Source organism: Stegastes partitus, unplaced genomic scaffold (assembly GCF_000690725.1).
Source record: "Stegastes partitus isolate 25-593 unplaced genomic scaffold, Stegastes_partitus-1.0.2 Scaffold624, whole genome shotgun sequence".
Lineage (NCBI taxonomy): Eukaryota > Metazoa > Chordata > Actinopteri > Pomacentridae > Stegastes > Stegastes partitus.
The window spans coordinates 228,787-249,811 of NW_007578355.1; the positions used below are offsets into that span (position 1 = coordinate 228,787).

The following is a 21,025-nucleotide window of genomic DNA, read 5'->3' on the forward strand; positions in this document are numbered from 1 at the left end:
ATGAAATAAAACAAATATGGCTGCTAAAAATAAGACTGCACTAGAGATGATAACAAGGATTTAGTGCCATTAACTGTGTAAATACAGTGTGCGGTTGGCCCCAGATTCATACTGAAATTCCTTCCCAACCTGACCGACGAGCCCTGACTGTAAAAAGAAGGCTCCAATAATACCTTTCAAACGTCGATGATGGTCGATTTAAATATTTTATGCTGCTGAATTATTGGACTCTCAGTCCTCTTTCAGATCACTTGACGGAGTGCGGTGAGCCGCTGCACTGAGAGGTCTTTGTTCACATTAACCCATGAAATGGAGGCAGTAGCGTGTGGATGATCTCTTCAAACCAAAAATCACTGCACTGACATGGAAATTGAAATATAAAAGCAAAAAAAAAAGCTTCCTGTGAGCTCTGTGGAGTGGCTGTGTGGGGCCGTGTCAAACAAATGATTTGCGAGCAGATCGCAGATGGTGTCGTCATTTTATAAATGCTAGCTGCTGGCAAATTGCAGACACATTCGCAAGTTGTGCAAGGTTTTAGGTTGCAAGTTTGGAAATGAAATGAGCCAAATTAACGTGGATGATTTCATCTTTTAAACCCTTGCATGGTGCAAATTTGGTAAAAGAGGCCTCAGTTTAGATCCGAACACCTAAACGCACAAGAGTTTGTTTCTGTGATAAACGGCATATTGATATTTGTTTACCAGCCTGTAATGCCGCGATAAAAGCAACGTGTATTTAAGGTTTCCTGACCTACGTGTGGTGAGTCCTGATCTTCTCTGGGATGCAGTGCTTACTTAGTAAACCACAATTTGACCTCAATGATATTTTTGGGGTCAAATTACAAGGTTGAAGTGAGATAAAAGGGACAAACCCACAGATGCATCACCCAACATCTCCGCAAAGCTCTAGTGTGCTTTCTACCCTTTTTTTTGTCTTCTCTGAAACTTCCCGATATGAGTTCTTGGAGTTTGGTCATCCAACCAAACTTTGCCTTTATTATGTTCTTGCATGATAGTTGCCATCTAATTTGCCCGTGGTATCAGCAGCCTAAGCAGGAAATCCCAGCCATCCTTCTTCCCAGTAACTTCTCCCGGGGGATCCCAAGGTGTTCCCAGTCCAAATGTAGATATCAGTAATCCCTCCAGCGAGTTGAGGGTCTACCCCGAGGTGTCCTCTGAGTTGGACGTGCCTGGAAATCCTCCAAAGGAAGGTACCCATAAGGCATCCTAATCAGATGCCCTCACCCCCTCAGCTGGTCCTCAGGAACAGCACTTCTATTCCAAACTCCCTGTACCTCATCTGGAATGGGAAGACTGGGGCCCTGTTCTGGAGCCAGGGCCGGGAGGGGAGCTCACTGGTGAGCATCTGGCGGCTATCGTCCGTGAGGTTCAGTCAGAGAAGCAGCACCCGCTGGGATAGATGTAGAGGTTTGGTGTGGTGCAAGCTGGGGGTTAGGCAGAGTGTATTTAACGCATTAAAGTGGAATTAGTCAACATTCGATTAAAGAATCATCTTATTTCTGCTTGATAAAGGGTTCATATTGCGATCCTTTTATCACCCAGACCAATATAATGATTATATTGTTCCAAAGATGGAAAATCACCAACACAGAAGTGATAAGAACGATAATAAAAATGGCGTTGGGTTGGTTAATTAGTGTTCTATTTACTTAAATAGAATACAAACCAGGTATCACAGACTCATCGGCTTTACTGTCTTTCAAAGCTAAGGAAAGCCCCGACTAAAACCAAAACCATCCTCATGACTAAAAACATGTTTGTGTTATTCGGTTACACCAACCCTTTAAAAATAGAAACCCAGAACCTGTGTGTTGACTTCCATCGAATGCAATTTGCGCCAAACAACACGTTGCCTAACATGTATTATTTAACAAGGCAGGTTCACTGAGGACAGTCTTATTTACAGCGCTGCCTCGGGGGTCGACTTTACCTAGATTTACACCGCCCACGCCACCACGGCTGCCCTCCCCGTATCGCCGGCCGCTGGTCACTTCCACCGGTTCACCAGGGGGCACTTTATCTGTTTAGGGAAATGTGCGCATTCGCTTCCCCCACGCATTTTTTTTCAGGCTAGCCCCTCGGTTTCGAACAGCCTTTTTTGGCTGTAAGCTTGTTTCGTTACCCTCGAGGCTGCCGCCGCCCCCGCAGTCTGTCTGGAAAAGATGCGGCGAGCTAAAAAAAAAAAACAACAAGGTGATCGCCCCCCTCTGCACCGCCACAGAAATAATTCATGGCCACAGGAATAATCATTGCACCGAGTCCTGCAGCAGAGGTCAAAAGTCACCACAACCCATCTCTTTTTCACATTTCTCATTATTATTCCTCGACTCCCCTCCATCTAAGGGAAAAAAAATCACCGCACTGTATCTGGATCCGCTCCGTCAGGTCGGATGGGGAAGTGCGGATCTGATAAGCGTGAGTGGCACAGGTGGGCTCGCGGATGACAGGAGCACAAACAAGCAGACGCCTCTTGTCACATTACCATTTCGCCGGTTATGGTTTCCTGCGTCGCCTTCCATCTCGCTTCCTCATCCCAAGGAAGGAAAGAAAATCAGAAGCTGACATTAATGCTTTTCTCCGGCAGGAATGCAACGCTCCGACATCTGCCCGGCACCTGGGTTGGCCGGCTCAACAGACGGGCCCGCCGTCAATAAATCAGCCTGTGGATTAAACACAGGAGAATCTGCGATAAAAAGCCGCCTCCCCAAGGACGGAGAATATATCTCTCGCTCTTGGAGATCATGAATTCGCTGCTGAAGAGACTTTGTTGTGTTTGCGGGTTTTTGATTTGCTACCTGGGGTGTTGTCCTCTCGGCTGCAGGGGTTTTTTTTTTGAGGTCATGAAACAAGCTTGCTTTGTGGGTATACGGAGAATCTGATGAGCCAAACAGTGAGGTGGAATGAAGCTTCTAAAAGCGACAGAGTAAGCACTGGTTAACATGCCGGAGAGGCGGGCGGATAACGCTGAATGAATCGTCTAATTTCCCTTGAAGAACCAGAGCTGCTGATCAACCCTCAGCGCTCTTTGCGAATGCTCCGGCTGCACTGCGGCTCGGTTAGGTGTGGCGCCTGTCTGTCAAAGGCTGCATAAACAGAAGCCCAGCTTCCCCCTGCGAACCGACCAACATCTGTTTAGCATCAGCCCCGTTGCTCTGATCTGCCCCTTCCCCTGTCACTTTCCAAAGGATTCCTCTCGTGCTCTTTTTTTGTTTCTTTTTCCTTCGGTTTGAGGCCGAGCCGTGTTTGGATGTGCGCGGCGTAATTAATAGAAGTTGTTTTATCCAAGGTTTTGCATTTTGGGATGTTTCGCTGTTGAATTCTTGCCTCTGGGCTCGGTGCCAGATGGGAAAGCCAATATTTGGGGATTTCATTTCAATGCTTGCAGTTTCACCATGAAACTAGATATGATGTTTTGGTAAATATAAATTCAGAGAAGTCATAGATCTGTTTTCATTCATCTGGCTGATCAGTTGACTTACAGATGCTGGATTATACAGTTTGTTTTGTTGGGTTTTCATTGTGCATTACAGTGGATGTCCCACCTTTTTTTTTTTTTTTTAATTCAGCCAAGCTGCACGTTAACTCCAAACAGTTTCTGGGCTTTTTCTTTGCTCCTGTCACATTTTAACTCTCTCTACTGCAATATAAAGTCCTGCACCTCTGTGGAAAAAGCACAACTATGACTAGAAATAGAAAGAACTTCAACAAGTTTTTATTTTCTTGTGAAGTATGATGTCAATGAGAAAAACGGCTATTTTTATTTTTCACATGCTGAAAAAAAAAATCCTTAAATCAGCAATACAACATTTTCCAAGCATCCACAGGTGTTACCAGCAATAAAAAAAAAAGATGAGTCTACATACTATAGATAGTTTCCTTCTTACATTTTTTATTATTTTCCACATTTGCCTCCCGTCTGATCTGTGCAGATACTGGACATAGCCTGCAGTTCAACCCAGTGCAACCAAAAACTCCCCGAATTTTTGCCGTGTGACTGTTAGTCGCAGTTGGGTCACCAATGGCTGTACAGTTCCAGAAAGGAGCCTAGAATTTTTTGTTTTTTACAGAATTTGATTGAAGCAAATAAAAAAATTTTGGCAAATTTTTGAACGAGACACGTAGAATATAATTTGATAAAACCACAATTTTAAGCTTGGATCTGGTCACAGATGTGTAAGTCAAGAACTGTCAGAAAGTTTTAAAAAATCTTTCTGTTTTTACAGTTTGGGCTTCTGAAGAACAGCGTAATTTAGTCTTTCTTTTAAAGCTGCCAGCGGGGTTTGGGGTTCAGAGGGTTAAACAGAAACTGTGGCGTGAGTTAAATGAGTTTTTGGTGGATCGAGCTTCTGTGTGAAGCAGAAATCATAAAAAAAAGTCCAAATCACAATGTTCAAAACCTTCCTAAGCTGTCTCTGTTTTCTCTTTATTTGCTGCATCCTGTTTGTCGTCCATCTACAGCAGCTTCTACAGCATCCTTCAGTCTCTACCATTCTCCTCTTTTGTCCGTCTGATCCTTTCTCTTTCTCTTCCCCTCCCTCCTGTAGCAGCCTCCCTATTTTCCCCTACGCTCCTCTGGGTTGCCAGGCCCAGCTTTTCCTTTTCATTCCTGTCATCGCCACTCTCCCTCTCGCTCCGAGTACACCTGGCTGAATATTGGCCCCCAGATGATAATAAAACCCAGCAACCCCCAGGCTTGTAAAACGCGGGCACAGACTCGCGGCAGCCTTCCACCCCATGCCATTTCCTAGATTCCCATCCTGTCTGGGGGACACACTGTGTATTTGTTTTTATTTTTTAAAGGCGGCATTCCTCGACCGCTCCTCCCTGACGGGCGTGTTGTTTTGTTGATTTAGGACTGAGGCCGAGCGCTAAGGGAAGAGATTAAGGAGACAAAGGAGAGAGAGTGGCTCAAACCTACAGTTCTTAAATCTAATCCAGCTTCATGGTTTTGGTCAAACCGGCCTTTATCGAGGTGCTGGGCTGAAATCGGCTCATTGTAGTGGAATCGTCAGTGGATTTGCTTGTGCAGCTGAGTTTAAACACATGAATGGTTGCGTAGCGTCTCGATGTTTGCTTCTCTTTGTGTCAAATTTGCCAAAAAAAAGCAACGACAACAACTTCAATCCATCAGAGGCAAACTATAAGTTGTTGTCTTGATTCAGAGATTTGGCAAAGTGATCGAATAGCGATGTCAGATCCGATGTATTTCATTCCTCCGCTACCTTCTCGGCTCTCCCCCCGTGAGATTTGTGCCGCGAACAGCTCCGCCACTGTTCCCAACAGGCATGAATGGGCCACTCTGTCAAACCCGAAAGAGCAGAGGAGGAGCCCCGAACAGAGGGGGGTGTTATTTGAGCGTCGGACGTATCTTAATGTTTGGAAAGATAATCTGCGGGGATTTGGATTCCTGACGGTGGCGAGGTGTTGATGTTTTGGGCCGGGCCCGGGCCGTAGGTGCTGCTGCAGGAGGAAGAACATCAGATAACCCCCAAAAAACTGGTGAAACTCAGCCGTAGATGATGAACAGGCTCCCTTTTGTGGCTCGAGTAATCCATAGTCCCTGACACTCCTCGGTTCGGGGCAGGTAGGCAGATGAAGAATATCCTGCTCACTGGAGGCATTTGTTACACGAACGTCCTCGGTTCAATGAGGCTACTGTGTGAGCCTCCACAACTTTACAGTCATTGAGGCTGGAGGTACAATCAGGCAGTGTGGTGCTCGGCTCCCATTCAGCATCTTTTACTGAGTGATGCTTCATCAGCTCCGTGGTTATATTTATTTTTAATTTAAAAATGGAGGTCCGTTGAAATGGATGGATAAATATATCCATGAATGCTCAAACCTTGGTTGATGATTCTCTAATATTATCCATGCAAAGCAGCTCCAGTACAGTTTTGGCGTTCAAAAAACTCATTTTTATTAAATCAAGCCCAATTTTTGATACTGTGATAATGTGAAGCACCTCAGTTAAAACAACACAACCATGGTTTGAATAAGAGAGGTCTTAAAAATGTAATTTGTGCACCATAACCAAGTTATAATACCATAAATCATCAGAAAGTTCTTGGATTATTTATCCTGCAAAAACACCTAGAATTAGCATTTACAGCCTTTCTTCAAGGTGTCCACCATATTGGAACCAATAACTACATACTATAGATATTTTGCCACTTACATTTTATTTTTTTTAAGTTGTTTTTTTTGGCCTTTTTGCCTTTATTTGATAGGAAAGTGGGAGAAAGACCTGCAGGAAAGGGCCATGAGTGGGACTCAAACCCACGACCTCTGCATCGGGGACTACAGCCCCTGAACATGGGACACCAGCTCAACCAGTCGAGCTATTGCGACGCCACACCCCCTACATTTGTATTTGTTTTCTGTACTTGTTTCCTATGTGTTATGTCAAAACACAGCCTGCAGTTCAGCCCAGTACAGCCGAGAATCCCAGAGTTTTTCTCTTGTGGCTGCTCATTGCAGTTGAGTCACTCGTGGCTTGTTTGTTGCACCAAGGAGCACAGAATTTTTAGATTTCTGCAGAGTTGTAGTCGGAGCAAATGGTGTATTTTGGTAAATTCTTGAATCAAACACATAGACAAATGGGAATTAGATGAAATATTGTGATTTTTAGCTTCGATTTGGTAGTTCGAGGGCCGTCGGACGCATCAAAATGCATTTTTTGTGTCTGTTTTTACGGTTTTGTGAATTCATTTGGCTGCACTGCAAACAAATACACCAGTTTTATTTCTGATAAAGTCGGCGCTCAGCAAATGTTTGTTCTAGGATTGTTATCATCAGCATCAGTCTTGCATTGCCAAACCAAACAAGAACGAAAATGTTACTTGAAATTACAGTAAGGATAAAGCACATAGAACAACAGTACGATATCTAAACTGTGAGGTCTAATAAGGAAGGATAATGAGGATACCAAGCCACAAGCCATCCCTTTGTTTGCCCATTCCACCTTTAAATCTTCACTGTCTTAACAGTTTCCTCTATTCGTCCAATCACTGTGATACAGGAAACAGTCGCCCTTTACCCAACCAGAGCCCAATGAAAATATCAAGCATCTCGTTCACGCTGACAGATCTCCGGATCTTTTTCCCACATGAAAAATAACAAGCCGCTGCCCTGTCCACTGATAAACGGCAGCGCTATCGGTGGAGCTATCAGGGTCCCAGGATATGAGAGCCCGATGGCGGAGCTGATAACACGACACCGGGTCATTGGGGATGTGAGCGAAGACCTCTGAGTGAGAGATCCCCGGCGCAGAACCTCGAGACGCGCTGATAAGGCTAATGAATTTAACCGAGGCCGACCTGATATGAGCGGCAGCAGGTTTCTGGAAATCCGAGAGGCAATTAGTCACGCTGATTAGCTGCGATGGGATCATTATGAAATATATTGGTTTTCATTGATTTAAGTCGGTGTGTTTACATCTTGTTTTTTGGCTCACGGAGGCTTTGAAAGGCAGGAATATTTGGCAGCTGTATCTCTGGCAGGAGGCCAAGACAAACAGCCATATCAGATGTGCTGTATCTCCCACACCTTGAGAAGTCCCTTGCATAATTCATTCTCAAGTGTGCCATAAAAATACACCCAAAAAGGCATTTTACATTCTATTGGCATAACCTTTGACTCGCGGCAGCCCGTGCGGGAGCTTTCCTTTCTGTCAAACCTGCAGCTTTGGGTTTTCGCTCGTCTCAGAGGCCACGCTGGCATGTCACAGAAAAGCTCACGGAAAGCAGGCTGATGAGTTCGGGTGCAGGGTTAGGCAGGATAGAGGTTGTGACCTTGTCTTTGGGAGGGTCTTATTCCCAGGAGCCGCAAACCTTCACGAGGTGTCTTATCAGAGAGGCCAGGCTGAGCCTCTGATCTTTAGACACGTCAAGGTGGTGGAGGGAACTCATCGCGGCGAGGACTTAAAAGAACGCACCCTGACCTCCGCGGCAACTGGGTCAGAGTTTTATCTGGCTTAAAGTTTATTTATTTTTTCCAGTCGGCTCCAAAGCGGCCTATATAAGAACCAGACGCTCGTCTAGGATGCGATTCCGTCCCTCCTAATCTTCAAAAATGTGTGAAAAGAGCAGAGCGGTGCTGGTGAGGCTCATGCGGATGAATAATGCAGCTGATGTTTTATTACTGAGAAATCTGGACCGTTAATCTTAAACAGATTGCTTCAGTCTGTCTGTCTGTTTGCATGTTTGTGCGGCTGTACCCAGAAGTGTGTTTTTTTTGTAGTAGCGGGTGGCGGGGACGGCGTTCGTAGTTTAAAATTTTATAAAGGCACACTAGCAGTTGGAGGGGAATGGATATGCAGATCAGCTGCAGTGCCTCCTTATCTCTTTCACATGTGAGTAGACCTTACTAGAGCAGGAACATCAGCAAACGAGTTCAACGCCACACCAGCTAAAATCAATAGTGTCCGACTGCAGCTGTAAATGGAATTAAACCACTGAAGGAATATAAAGATGGATGAACCCTCTCTGATGTCACCCACATGTGTCTTGAACATCAGTTATGAAGCTGGGGATGGTGCCTGATTACTCCTGAATTCCAACTAATCTAAAAATTAGCAAAAAAAACTTGAGTGCAGCTGAGGTGGGCCATGCAAACCTTTGTGGTCCATAATATTGTATAACTTTAAACTCGTAAGATCTGAGCTCTTGTTTGATGTGCATTTTACACACACATATATATATATATATATATATATATATATATATATATATTTCTGTTTGTTATGAGAATAAAAAATATAAAGAAAATAAAAAATATATATTTCAAAAAGTTATAATAAACAATCTAAAAAATAACTAGTAAAATAAAAATAAAATATTTTTTAAAAATACAAAATATAACAAAAATAAAATATATTAAAGGTTTTATATTTTAAAAAATGTTAAAATAAAAAAAAACCACAATAAATAAAAAACAATAATAAAATAATAACAATAAAAAAAATTTTTTTGAAAAGTACTTTGGTAGTAAGTTGTAATTATTATGATTGTGATTATTATTATGAAAATTAAGTTAAATAAAATTCACGCCCTCATGCAGTTGTTGTAAATGCAAAAATTAGCTACAAAAACCAAAACTGTTTTTATTGTACCAGGCTGTAAATATGTTTATTATTCAAGTTGGACGTTTTACCATGAACCTCATGAAATGCATGGAAAATGGCTAACTAATAATAATAATTGAAAATATGTCTTCTTTCGGGATATATGGGACAAATATTGAAAAAAAAATTAAATAAAAATGAACTAACCTCCAGATATTTAGAGCGCACTGAGATTTTAACAACTTAAGAATTTTTCTTTCCACTAAAACATTCCAGTTCTTGTAAATCAACTCCACAACATCCCTCTCATCTGATAAACCTGAACACAAGAAACCAAATTTTGGGAATATGTCACCGTTAATATAAACATTTCACATAGCAGTCTATTAAAAATCCACCTCATTCGCCCCAGTCTGCTCTGTAAGTGCACGTCTTGCTGTCAAGTAGGATTTTTTTTTTTGTAAAAGCCTCTTTATGATTTAGTATACTTTGGAGGTGATTACGTACTCCTTATGAGCTTAGGACGTTTTAACCGCTGTAAGGAATTGTTGGGCTGCAATCGCCCCTGAGCACGGCTCTGAGAAATATGCCTTCGATAAAGTCTCAGGTCAGTAAATTCAGCCTTTCTTTTTTTTTTTTTTTCTTCACTCTACACGTGAGTACCTGGGCCCTCGTGGGAACGGTGCAGCTTTCACTCATGCCGTAAAACCGTCAGAAATAATGCCCGGCTGAAGATATAACACGCGGCGTTACATACATGAGTCATGCTTTAAATCCCCGCTTTAAATACCCTGCCATTTCACATGACAACAAGCATGCAGCATTCCCTGCATTCCTCCATGTGTGCCGAGGATTATTTCAGTGCCCTGTCATTAGGAGAGGTCTACGTGATGACAACACAGACTTAGGCAGCTTTAGTCCACTTTGATGTGGCCTGTAAATATTTCCCCTGACATGGGGCTTTCACGAAGAAGGTTCCCCTTTGTGCAGCAGCCGTAATCATTATGGGATCGTGTTGCTAATGGTCTTTCGGAGACAGACGTTTTAGCCCAGACTTGGCTGCTTGGGGAAAAGTCACACGTTTTAGTTGATGAGTTGGCAGACGCAGAAATTGTTGAGACAACCGAATTTTGTAATTAATATCGCACAATGCCTCCTTGTTGCAACCAGAGGACCAGCGATATTTTACAGCAGCTCCTCTACCCGCCCCGGTTCGGATGGAGTCAAAGAGCAACACGACTGCAATCACTGGCCATGGTTTTTACTATTGATTAACCGCTGCTGGAGCCAACAGTAAATTTAACTTTGGGAACTTAGCTGAGCACTAATGGCCTTTCAGCTCGACTGAGAGTGGCATTCTGGCTGCGCGCTGTGGCACTCGGAGACTAACAGATGGCTTTGGGCACTCTTGTCAGACGTCGCAATTGGTTGCTTTCCAAACATGAAAGATTTGCCATGCTGATTAAGTCGAAATTAATGACAACAGTGATGAAAGAGATGACGGATAGCGCAGGAGTTGCCGCTATTGCGTTTGAAAAATGGCGGAGAGCGCGGATGGAAATTGGAAAACGCGGCACCACGCTGTTAAGCATCGATCCGTTGTCGTGCTTTGGCGTCGGCCCTGTTTTGCCTAATGGTCACCAGAGTGCCCTTGGCTGGCGACTCGGCAGGAAGCCTGGGCCTCTGCCATGTTCTCTTGGCACCGCGGCGGGCTGCAGATGATGGTTGTCTTGGAGTGGCAGTCTCAGATGTGAGATCAAGTGCAATAATTGCTCGAGAAGCAGCAGTGGGAGAGCGGCACCGCGGGGGAACGGCGGGCAGACGAAACAACTGCAGTTACTGTATTTAGACCGGCAAGCAATGTGCTCCAGAACATCTGGCCTATTGCGAGTTTGCTCCCAAGGCCACAGGTTAAAAAAGCCCGTGCAGTGATAACAGAAGCACTTTAAGTCTGGTCGGGCCCCAGAGGCGGGTCGCGGGGAGGTCAGAATCAGTCCTCATGCTGCTCCTGGCAAATTATTAAAAGTTCTTTTATAGGCTTGAAGTCTGAAATAGCTCAATCATGCCTGAAAAATCAATGAAGAACTGTGAAGCTTGTGTCAAAGCTGCTTGTGGTTGCATTAACAGCGAAGTGTCTCACAATGATCCAGATCAAACTTTCCTGCCGTGAACACCCATGAGGTTTATTTTTATCAGACTGCATCACAACAGGGGTTCTCTGCAGCAACAAAAAAATAAAAAATGCAGCGATAGTGTTTGCTTTCCCGAAAGAATGTGTTTCACAGAAGGGATTTATTTTTTTCCAGCGACTAATTAGAGCGCTGCGATTACAACAGCAGCGAAGAAAAGAGGCGAGGGAGCTGTAATAAATGTGGAGGGGAAAAAAAAGGTTTTATGGGTCACGGTAGAGGACACAAAAAAATTAATGGCTCACAGATACTACGACTTTTTCTCTTACACTGAGATTCCTGGCTTAGTGACCCCTTCATGGGAATCCCCATTATTCAATTACACTCGGCGAGCGCATGAGCAAGAGTGTCTGGAAATCAATGGAGAGCATCTGTCCCACTGAGATAACCGTATATACCCGGGAGACGCGTCATGAGCTGTCAAGCTAACGTCTAATTAATTAAACCTACGGATGTGACGACATCTCATCACAACTGGATGTTATGTACTGCCTGAACAAAACACAGATGTTTGAGGTACCTATGTGGCCTACTTCTTTTACAGCGACCCCCTTCTGCTATATGTAGTCGGACCACTAAGAGGCAAATCATTAAGCCCACGCCAAGAAATCCTGACATCTGTTTTTTCCATCCTGCTCTTAGCCTTAGCTCATTTCATCCGCGCTGTAACTCAGTAGCACACGTTTTGCGAGTGTGGGCTATTCCCAGCTGACATTACACAGCTGGGCTCGCTTCTGGGCCAGCCGTTAGAAGTTACCCAGAGGTGCTTCTGGAGTTACACACAGGCAGGAGAAGGGACGCTAAACTGATTAATCACACTTTTTGAAGCTGGGTTGGGGAGTGTAAGCGAAGTGATGATGCACAGTCATGATTAATTGTCGTTATTTTCTGGCTCAAGCTTTTCTCGTCTCTTCTTTCCAGGAATACATGGACGCCAACAAATGCATCGACGAGCTGCTCAAACAGCTCGAGGAGGAGCGTCGAAATGTCCGAAGGTAAGAGGGTTCTCAAGGTTTCTTTTTCTTTCTTTTTTTTGGGGCAGATGTTTTATTGCAGGAGGATATCAGCAGCTGCCTGCAATCCATTCCCAACCAAGAGGCAGCAGAACAATGTTGTTTGGTTTCGAGCGCGAGACAAGCTTTGTACGCCGTTCTTGAGAAATGCTTTTTGTGTTGGAAAGCGCACTAAAAGTGGCAGACAAAAGGGGAGAGTCCGGGCCCAGTGTGGGGTTGACTAGGGGCATTTCTCATGGAGGTCCTTTGGAGCAGATTTGCCCAGACAATGGGAATGAAGAGCTTATGGAGATGCCAATCTAATGACCTTGTCCCCTCCGTGCTGCTATCGTTCCTCGAGCTTCCAGTGACGCACCGCCCCCACAGAGAAGGGAGACAATTTTTTAAACTTCGCCCTCTTTTGTACGAGCCTCTCTCCATCTCAATGGAGCTGTATTCCACCCGAACTCAAAGTAATTTTCCCCCTGAGTGAGCAGAGAGGGGCTGGGGGTTGGACAGAGGGGAATAGGGGTCTCCGGGTGGGTGGCTGGAGAGGGGGGCGATGAATGACCACTGACCATCCCCTTTACTAGGCCAGGGCAGCCCCTTAATAAAGGAAGTGATGTGTAAAGGAATGACCCTCCCGTCCAAGTCATCCCCTCCCCTCTTTATAAGACATCTTCTGACGCCCAGAGGGGTCTAATAGCCACTTAGAAGCACCAGAATGTCTTTGTACCGACTGACCTGTGTTTGAGCCAAATGGTTTCAGAGCCGTGAACTTGTACTGACTCCAAGCTGACTGGAACAGCTGGCTTAGCCTCGATCAGTTGGGTGAACTGCCGACCACGGTGTTGCTGACGGTACCTCGGTGTTGTAGTCATCAGATACTCCAGCTCTTTCTAGTGTATCTGGCACTGTTTTTAGATCCGATCTCAAAACACACCATCTGTCAGTAGAAGTACAACAAAGCTTAGGGAGCGGCCTACGAGTTTAGAACCAAACCAGTAGTGGTCAGACTATGGATAGACCTTTCCTTAAGCTAATTTACCGGAAATGAACTATCCTCTGATGTAGAACTGTGAGTGTTGTTTGACTTATTAAAAGCTGGATTCACATAATGTGGACACAAGTCAAAACAAACAAGCCAAGCGACTGTTGCCTTGAAGTAGCCTTTTGATGTTTATCCTCCAGTTGGGTATCTTGATGTAAAGACTTGGAGATAAGAGCCATGTGATGCTGGCGAACCCGGAGTTTGCGGTTCAAGTGTGTCTGTGGGGAAGAGCTATTTACAAAGACGCTTTTGTCTACAGGGTAGTGACGGATGCAAGAAGTTCTGCATAGTTGAAATGCAACCATCTAGATGTTGTATTCAGACTTTGAAAACTCCACGTCTTTTAGAAATAACACACCACCAGGCAGGATCTGTTCTCTGTTCGATTCAGAGGGCCGACAGTGATAAATGGCTTCACGAAGGCTTTTGTTCGGCTAAAACATAGACCTCAAGTAAAAAAACACAACGCCTCCTTCCCCTTATTAGGCAGCATCTCACGACGCCGTGGACGTCTCCCTCCACCCCTCAGAATATGGGGCCCATCAATCCGTCAAGAGGAGAAAGAGAAGCCCTTACATTCCTCTAGTTCTCTGCATCCCTACTTTATGACCCAGTGACCCACTGCATTCATGTCACTCATTGTACCATATTATGGGCTAGTTTCACACTGGTGAGGTACACAGGTTGGACAATTATGACTTCTGTTTTAATCACGTTATGTTTTTTAATCAGCAGGGGTGTGAGTACGTCAGATCTGTCTGTTGTTGTGTCAAATGAACACGAGATGGTTGTGGTTGGTATTGTTTCCCCTTTAAAGGATGATCATGTGGCTTTCAAGCAAAGTTTAGAGGCTGAACTTATTTAATGCAAAGAAACGTGCCTGATTTAAATTCAACCACTTTTAAAATAGTCTTCTTCTGGTGCTCATGCCACACTTGTAGAGCTCCTCCAAAATTACATTATGTGTTAAACTTCTTCTTCAGGATCATCATGTTTGCTCTTCTTAGCAATAATCTGCACCAGACGAGCCGCCAGTCTCCAAAACTGAAGGTTTAGTTCAGTAGAATGACCAAGAACATGCTTGTTGTTCATTGCACTGTGAATTTGGGGTCTGACTGTCAAGTCCGAACTCTAGTTTAATGTCTCGAGGCCTCTAAATGAGAACATGTGCCGCAAACACCCTAATGTGTATATTATTTCCGCATACATTTTTTGGCCAACATGAACACAATCGTCGCTCTCTATCTGCCCCATTCATCAGATTTAACTCCCTGCGACTTCTTTGTCATCCCCAAAATGAAATTTAATTGTTTTGGCACCGTGGAGGAGACCCAGGACTAGTTGCAAATAGAAGTCAGGCTCACAGCATATTAATTTATACACACTCAAGATATTTTCACTCTAATCTCAGACATGCACGCACTCCAAGATGCAAAAATGACATCACACACGACAGGCAATTGTTAAGACTTTTGTTCCAGACGGAGCAATCAGGGAGCAGTGCACCACTTGGGAGAAACAAAACAGAGACTGGAACAACTTGCCTTATAACTTTGAGAAACCAGAAGGTAAATGAGTATAGATGATTGGTCAGGGAGGTCAGCATGGGTTGTCGATTCCGTAGCGAGAAGCAGAGGTGAGATTTTTACTCTGTTTTAATATCCATAGCAAACAATTTGAGACTGGATCGACCTCCTGTAGCGTCTGGGTTTCCTGGGAGCATTAAAAAAAGTAAGAAGACTACTTCAAAGCCGACAGCAGCCACATTTATATCAAATATTTGCTTTATATAGTCACACTTCTTGATTTCATCTACGAAACAGGCTACCTTTTGATTCTATGCTGCAAAAGTTGGAGCTTTCACAGTCAGTCTGATACATTTTTTCCCATGTTCCTTGCCAAGTCGGTGTCATCTGTGAATAAGCGAGCTACAACAGCCACCTTTCAAGGCTACAGGTGGCGAGTGTATGAAAAGACACAGATATTTAATTACACGAATCTAATTAAAGATCATTTTCGGCTCGTCGTCGATTGTGCGTCGGAAACATCTGCTGTGTCCTCGACATCCTTAAGCCCGGCGCTCACACACAGACGCACGCTGTCTCCTGCGCTCACTCGCAGCATCATTGCTCGACGGAGCACAAAACCCCAGTGGGATGCTGGCCGGGCTTTTCCTGCTCCCTCCATTCAATGTGACCACGTCCTTGACAGACGGAAACAAAAGCTCCGCGGCACAGTGTCAACATCAGATGGAGCAAATCCAAATTTGGCAACATCACACAAAACGTACAGTTGGGACGCTAAGCCGGGGTTTCCACTTGTTCATCATTTGTTTGCTCTCGTTAGATTTCATTTTTGAAAGCGTTGATGTGCTAGATACAGTCGAGATCGAGTATGTGATCGGGAAAAATGGAGTTTGTGAAAGAGTGTCACACATGTGAGGGAGGGACATACGGATGCTCCGCACAAAAGCATGACGGGCGGGGAGTGAGTTTGCATGACCTCTTTCTGACAAGCTGCTGTGTCAAGGCACCGTGACTGTGTAATCTTCCCCGTGGATTAAAACAATGTAGATTAGATTTTTTTTTTCTCTATCTCTAGTTTCCTACTCTTGATTTGTCAGCCGTTTTTTTTGGTTTGTTTTTTTCCCCCGAATCTTCTCTTGACCTTGTTTTTAGTGGGTCGAGCGCGCCGCAGCTCGCCGCCATCAGGTCACGCCGCCCAAAGCTGGCCCTCACCTGCCATTTTCCGCCTGCCGGAGCAGATGGCGTTCGTCTGTGACCCCTCTCCACACCTTGGAGGACAAGGGAGGGACGAGGAGGGACGAGGAGGGACGAGGAGGCAGGCAGGGGGCCTCGCTCGGAGCAAGTGGGGAGGAGGTGTGGATGCAGGGGGAGGCAAGGGGGGGACTCAGCTGGAGATGCACAAGGCTTAGGACAGGTTGCGGCTGCAGCTGCAAGCTCAGGCCGAATAGGACATTAGCGACGACATCTGCTGATCAATAAGCTATTTGTCATGTTCATGGGGCGACGTCGCTTCGAAGATGTAGAAAGTGGAGGTCGGATCAGATGTGCGTTTAGCTGAGGGATTATAGGTAATAGGACTTGCTTTGTGGAATTGAAAATTGGACATTTTTGTCCCACTTCTGCTCATGTGTCCTTGCTTCATTAGACAAGGTTGGAGATTTTGGAGTTTGGTTTGAAAAGCAACTATCATAAACTGACTCAGTGTGTTGGTTTTATGAGTGTTCTTCACCCCATTGTGCCATTTGAGCTCCTGTGTTCAGCTATTAAGTGTTTTTCAACCACTAATCACTTTAGTCAACAGCAGCGAGCGTTTCAAGTTTCAAAAATGTCCCCAAAAGCACTTTAAGTGTCGGAGAAAAATGTCCTTGCACCGCTGCGAGGACGCCGCTGTTAAGCAAGAGCGATATGAATGTGTGAGCGCATGCGGAGAAAGGGAGACCACAGGAGCGCAAAGCTGGGAAACAGCTTTGCAAATCTGGACCTTGCTGATGTTACTACAAGGCATATCTGGCCTCAAAGACGCCTGTGTGCTGCCGGCGGTCTGAGCAAGATGAAAGGCTGTAATCCTCAGCTGAAGTATGCGGCGAGGCCTGTTCTGTCGATGAGGAGGTGGATAGGGTTCAGCCTCCCCGCAAACCCTCTAACGCCCCAAGGATCCGCCGTCTCGCTTGGGCGAAAGCCATGCATTTTACAACTTTAATTGGATAAGTTGACCGGTCTAATGCAATAATTTGATCACGCTAAGCTCCAAAGGGATCTAATACGCTCTCAAAGTATATTTGTGTGCCCTCTGAAGTGAATGACCGAGCCTAATCCGTCCATTAGAGGTCACTTTACAGCCCAGGAATCCAGACTTCAAAATATCTTCAAGAAGCAGTCAGTGGGTAAATAAATCAATCCATGAAACCTTCATTGGAGGCTTCAGGCACTAGTGGAATGCGTTTTTTTTTTTTTTTTCTGTGGGTATTTTTTCTTTAAGATTTACTATTTTCTTGATTGAAGCTTGTGGGGTGCAAACCATGAACAATCTGAGGCTAAAAAAGGAGGTAACCACGGCTTCCCTTTCATGTGCGATATCTGTAATTAGCAAAAAGAAAACATATACGTTTGATTGTTAGCGTGAAGTGGCAGCTCTGCCATAGCGGCGTGTTGATCTTTACCGTACTTGTCAGTGATGATGAACTCCCTGAAGCATCTAGTTAAGGAGGTGATGCCGCCGATGCTTGTCAACACTCGGTCGCGCAACAACGGTGCAAAAACCCCGCTTCATGCGCAAAACACGAGCCCGTCGCTTAAACACATGCATCCGCTTATGAGAGGAAGAGGTTAATCGAATGGTTTAATGAAGCCTTTTACGGACGCTCCCTCAAGGTCGTAGCTGCATTCCCATGCACGCCTGGTAAGAGTAGTTATATACAGCGCCTCCCCCCCATCCTCGCCATATATCCTCCACCGTTTCTCTTTCTGATGCATTCAAGGTTAAGCATGAAGCTAAGCAGCTGTCTACTTCAGGAAGGAAAAAATCTACCCTTTTCCAGTAGGTGCAGTTTTTAGTTGTTGCCACCCGGGATGCGGTGGTTTCACAACACGGATCCGCAGTGTTTTATAGGACTTGTGACATGTAGTGTTGGCGTTCGGACTGAATGGGGTATTATCTGCATTCCTAGAAGCAATTAACTGTGTTTAAGAGTCTTTTTCAGTGGGGTCTTGCGTAATGCTTAATTACCGCTGCTGTTTTTTTTTTCTTCACGCAGTTAAACGTCTTGTACTGTAAAATAAGCACTTTAATTATGCATTGCTCGAGAATATTACATTTTTATCTGCTTGATTAAATGAAGGTTCGCCACAACATTCAGGTCTATTAACTTCGCTCGAGTTCGTCTCCGCTATGCAGTGAATAGAGGTTTTTTTATTATCAAGATCAGCTTTTGTGGATGTGCCGTGACTCCTTTTGTGCTCGTGAAACTGTGCCGTTATTTTGACTAATAGGTGTGCCCGCGGAGCGCTCTGGAAAACATCCTCGCTTTGAGATAAGCGGAGCGATATAACCTGTGTGGGGTTTTTCTTTTTCTATTGTTGACAGACGCTGTGTGGCTCGGATTGTTGATGGATCCCGTGTGGTTTTGGCTGGTGGATGTCACAGTGGTTGCATCCACGCTATTTACCTCCAGGTCCTTAGGAAAACATCCTCTCGTGTGTTTTGGGTGAACGGGAAGAGGTGAAAATGTGCGAATTTCACAACAACGCGGTCCTGGAAGTTTATATGCAGCGAGTCTGGTCATGTAATGAAGCGTTTCTGCGGCGCCGGTGCAAATCGTGTTGATTCAAGACAACACATCGCTACGGTGGGATACACATGGACATAATACTGCAGCAGCCAATAAAATTAAATCAAAGAAGATTATTCACTCCACTCATCCCTACACACCAAGAGCAGCTCAAGCACACCAACTCACCTATGACTCTGCTCAAACACTGTAAACTACACAATGGAAAGTTGTAATATTAGATGATGGAACCTGATTTTGAGGGAGAATAATGTTACAGAGACGAGTGAAACCACAAAATCTGTAACAGTTCTTCACTTTAAGGTGCTCAGCTATGGTGTTGACTCCTTATTTGTGATTTAATGTCTTCTAACATGTAAAAAATACACTACATGGACATGAAAAACTTGATTTTCACCAGAGAGGGTCTTTAACTAGCTAATTTCTTGGAGTATTTTTGCTAAAAGTAATGCAACATTTTTAAAAAAACAAGATTGTTTCGCTTCTGTTAATCTGGATATTGCATTTTTGTGCTTTAGCGTCTGAGGCTAGCACCCGACAGGATGATTTAAGAACCTCCTTGTTCAATGTGTACCATATTACCATCAATGAATGGTTCATATATTGATTTTAAGACACCGCATTTATTGGATGCTTAGGTTGGTAAACTCCGTTTTATATAGTCTGCGTGACCAGGTCTGGGTTTGTTCTGCAAAATCTGCTTGGTTGATCCATGCCTCTGATTATCCCTGTGAACCATAAAGGTCGATAGCAGGTCTAAAAAAAAACACTACCCAATTTATCAGAGCCAAAACTATAAAGACACAAAGATTAGTAATGTGCCGTTCAATTGGAAACTTAATCAAAATTAGCCGTGGAATTATTAGATTACATCAGAATCACTGTATTATACATGTCTCATTTAAAAATGGACGAAAACTAAACAGATTCTGTACAAAAAAAAGAGAATTCTTTGCATACCAGGAATCCCTCACAGACGCCAATATGACCAACGGGCACATTGCAAAAATTTGGGGAATTTTCAGCTGAACTGCAGGCGGTGTTTAGACACAACAGAGCAAAGACGAGAATGGAAAGAAATGCAGAAATGTCAGCAGTAAAATAGTTAGTGCTGATTCCAGCTTTTTCCCCCCAATTTTTCAAAACTCAACTTTAGTTCTTTCTTTTTTCATGATTTATTGTACATTTTTCCCTCTACTTCTATCCCTGGTTGTTCGCTTTCCATAGAGATGCAGAAGTTTATATTATAGAGAAAAATGAGCCCACAGTGAGCAAAAATGCGACACTAGCAATGAAACATCCAGCAAGATTGCATGATAACAGAAAAATCCTACAACAAAGACCTTCTGGTGTCAGACTTCTGTTACTGTAAATGTTCATTTTAAGCTCCTCTACCGCCTTCTTTAGCGTGAGGAGGATGCCGTTAAGATTGCCCCACAATAGCCCCGTTTGTTAGCCGTAATCACGCGAGGAATGTTCGAGTAATTTCTAAGATTTGCTCAGTTTAATTAAAGATTAACTCCATCAGTGTTAATCCTGCTCATTCCGCTCCTGATGACTTTTAAGTATTTCCCGAGATTCCGCCGAGAGGAGAAAAAAAAAAGAAATCTTTGCTGATGTCTCGCCGGACCACCATCCGGCTCGTCGTTCCGCCCCCCCATCGCCCCGCTTAATGAAACATGACGGAAGTGCATTATCGTTTTCATTGTATTACACACTTCATCTTGCAGCGAAGAAGTTAAATGACACACATTTGGACATTTACTAGCACGCACACACAGTCCCTGGAGGGGCTCTCGCCGCCGTCATGTGACTTGCATCTGTCTGGGTGTTTGCCGTTCAGAGCTGTGTAGATCCCGGTCAGGCTTGTGTTGGGTAAACAAACACGCTGCCTGTCTGCAGCTTGGCATTTCCTCTACTCGTCTCGATGCAGAGCCGCCCTCCCCTTCCTCCTCCCAAAGGAGTCTAGCCATGTTGACAGCTAAATATCTCCTGGATGGATTGAAACCACCCATAGTACCTCTGATGTGTTTCCAAATGATTTTACACCCCTTACTTTTCGCTCTGTTGTATCAGACATTAAATAGCTGTTCTCAGAAGCATGTCTAAGCTTAAACACTGCGTACGGAGCTAATCGTCTTTAGGGCGCTCGAGAGAGAGAGAGAGAGAGAGAGAGGGGAAGTTTTTCTTCTTCTCCTCCTCCCCCCGTGTGATTAATGTCTGACTGGGAACACACACCTAGACGGCAGAATCGACTGGTCCGGTAATGAGCTCAAGTGACGCATGCTGGCCTCCCCCCTGGTCACTCATCTGTGATCAAGCTGCAGGGGATTAATGTCGCGGAGGGAAAGTGTGTCTGATGGCTGGAGGCCCTGACCGACGGGATGTTTGGACATGC

At 44.4% G+C, this 21,025-nt stretch overlaps 1 protein-coding gene across 1 annotated transcript in view; it reads left to right on the plus strand.

Moving 5' to 3' along the window:
• Window positions 1-21,025, plus strand: part of LOC103363021 (nck-associated protein 5) — a 149,505-nt gene that overhangs the window by 37,419 nt on the left and 91,061 nt on the right. The window contains exon 3 of the mRNA XM_008289596.1: window positions 12,192-12,265. Coding sequence (XP_008287818.1) covers window positions 12,192-12,265 — 74 coding nt within the window. The remainder of the gene's footprint in view (window positions 1-12,191; window positions 12,266-21,025) is intronic.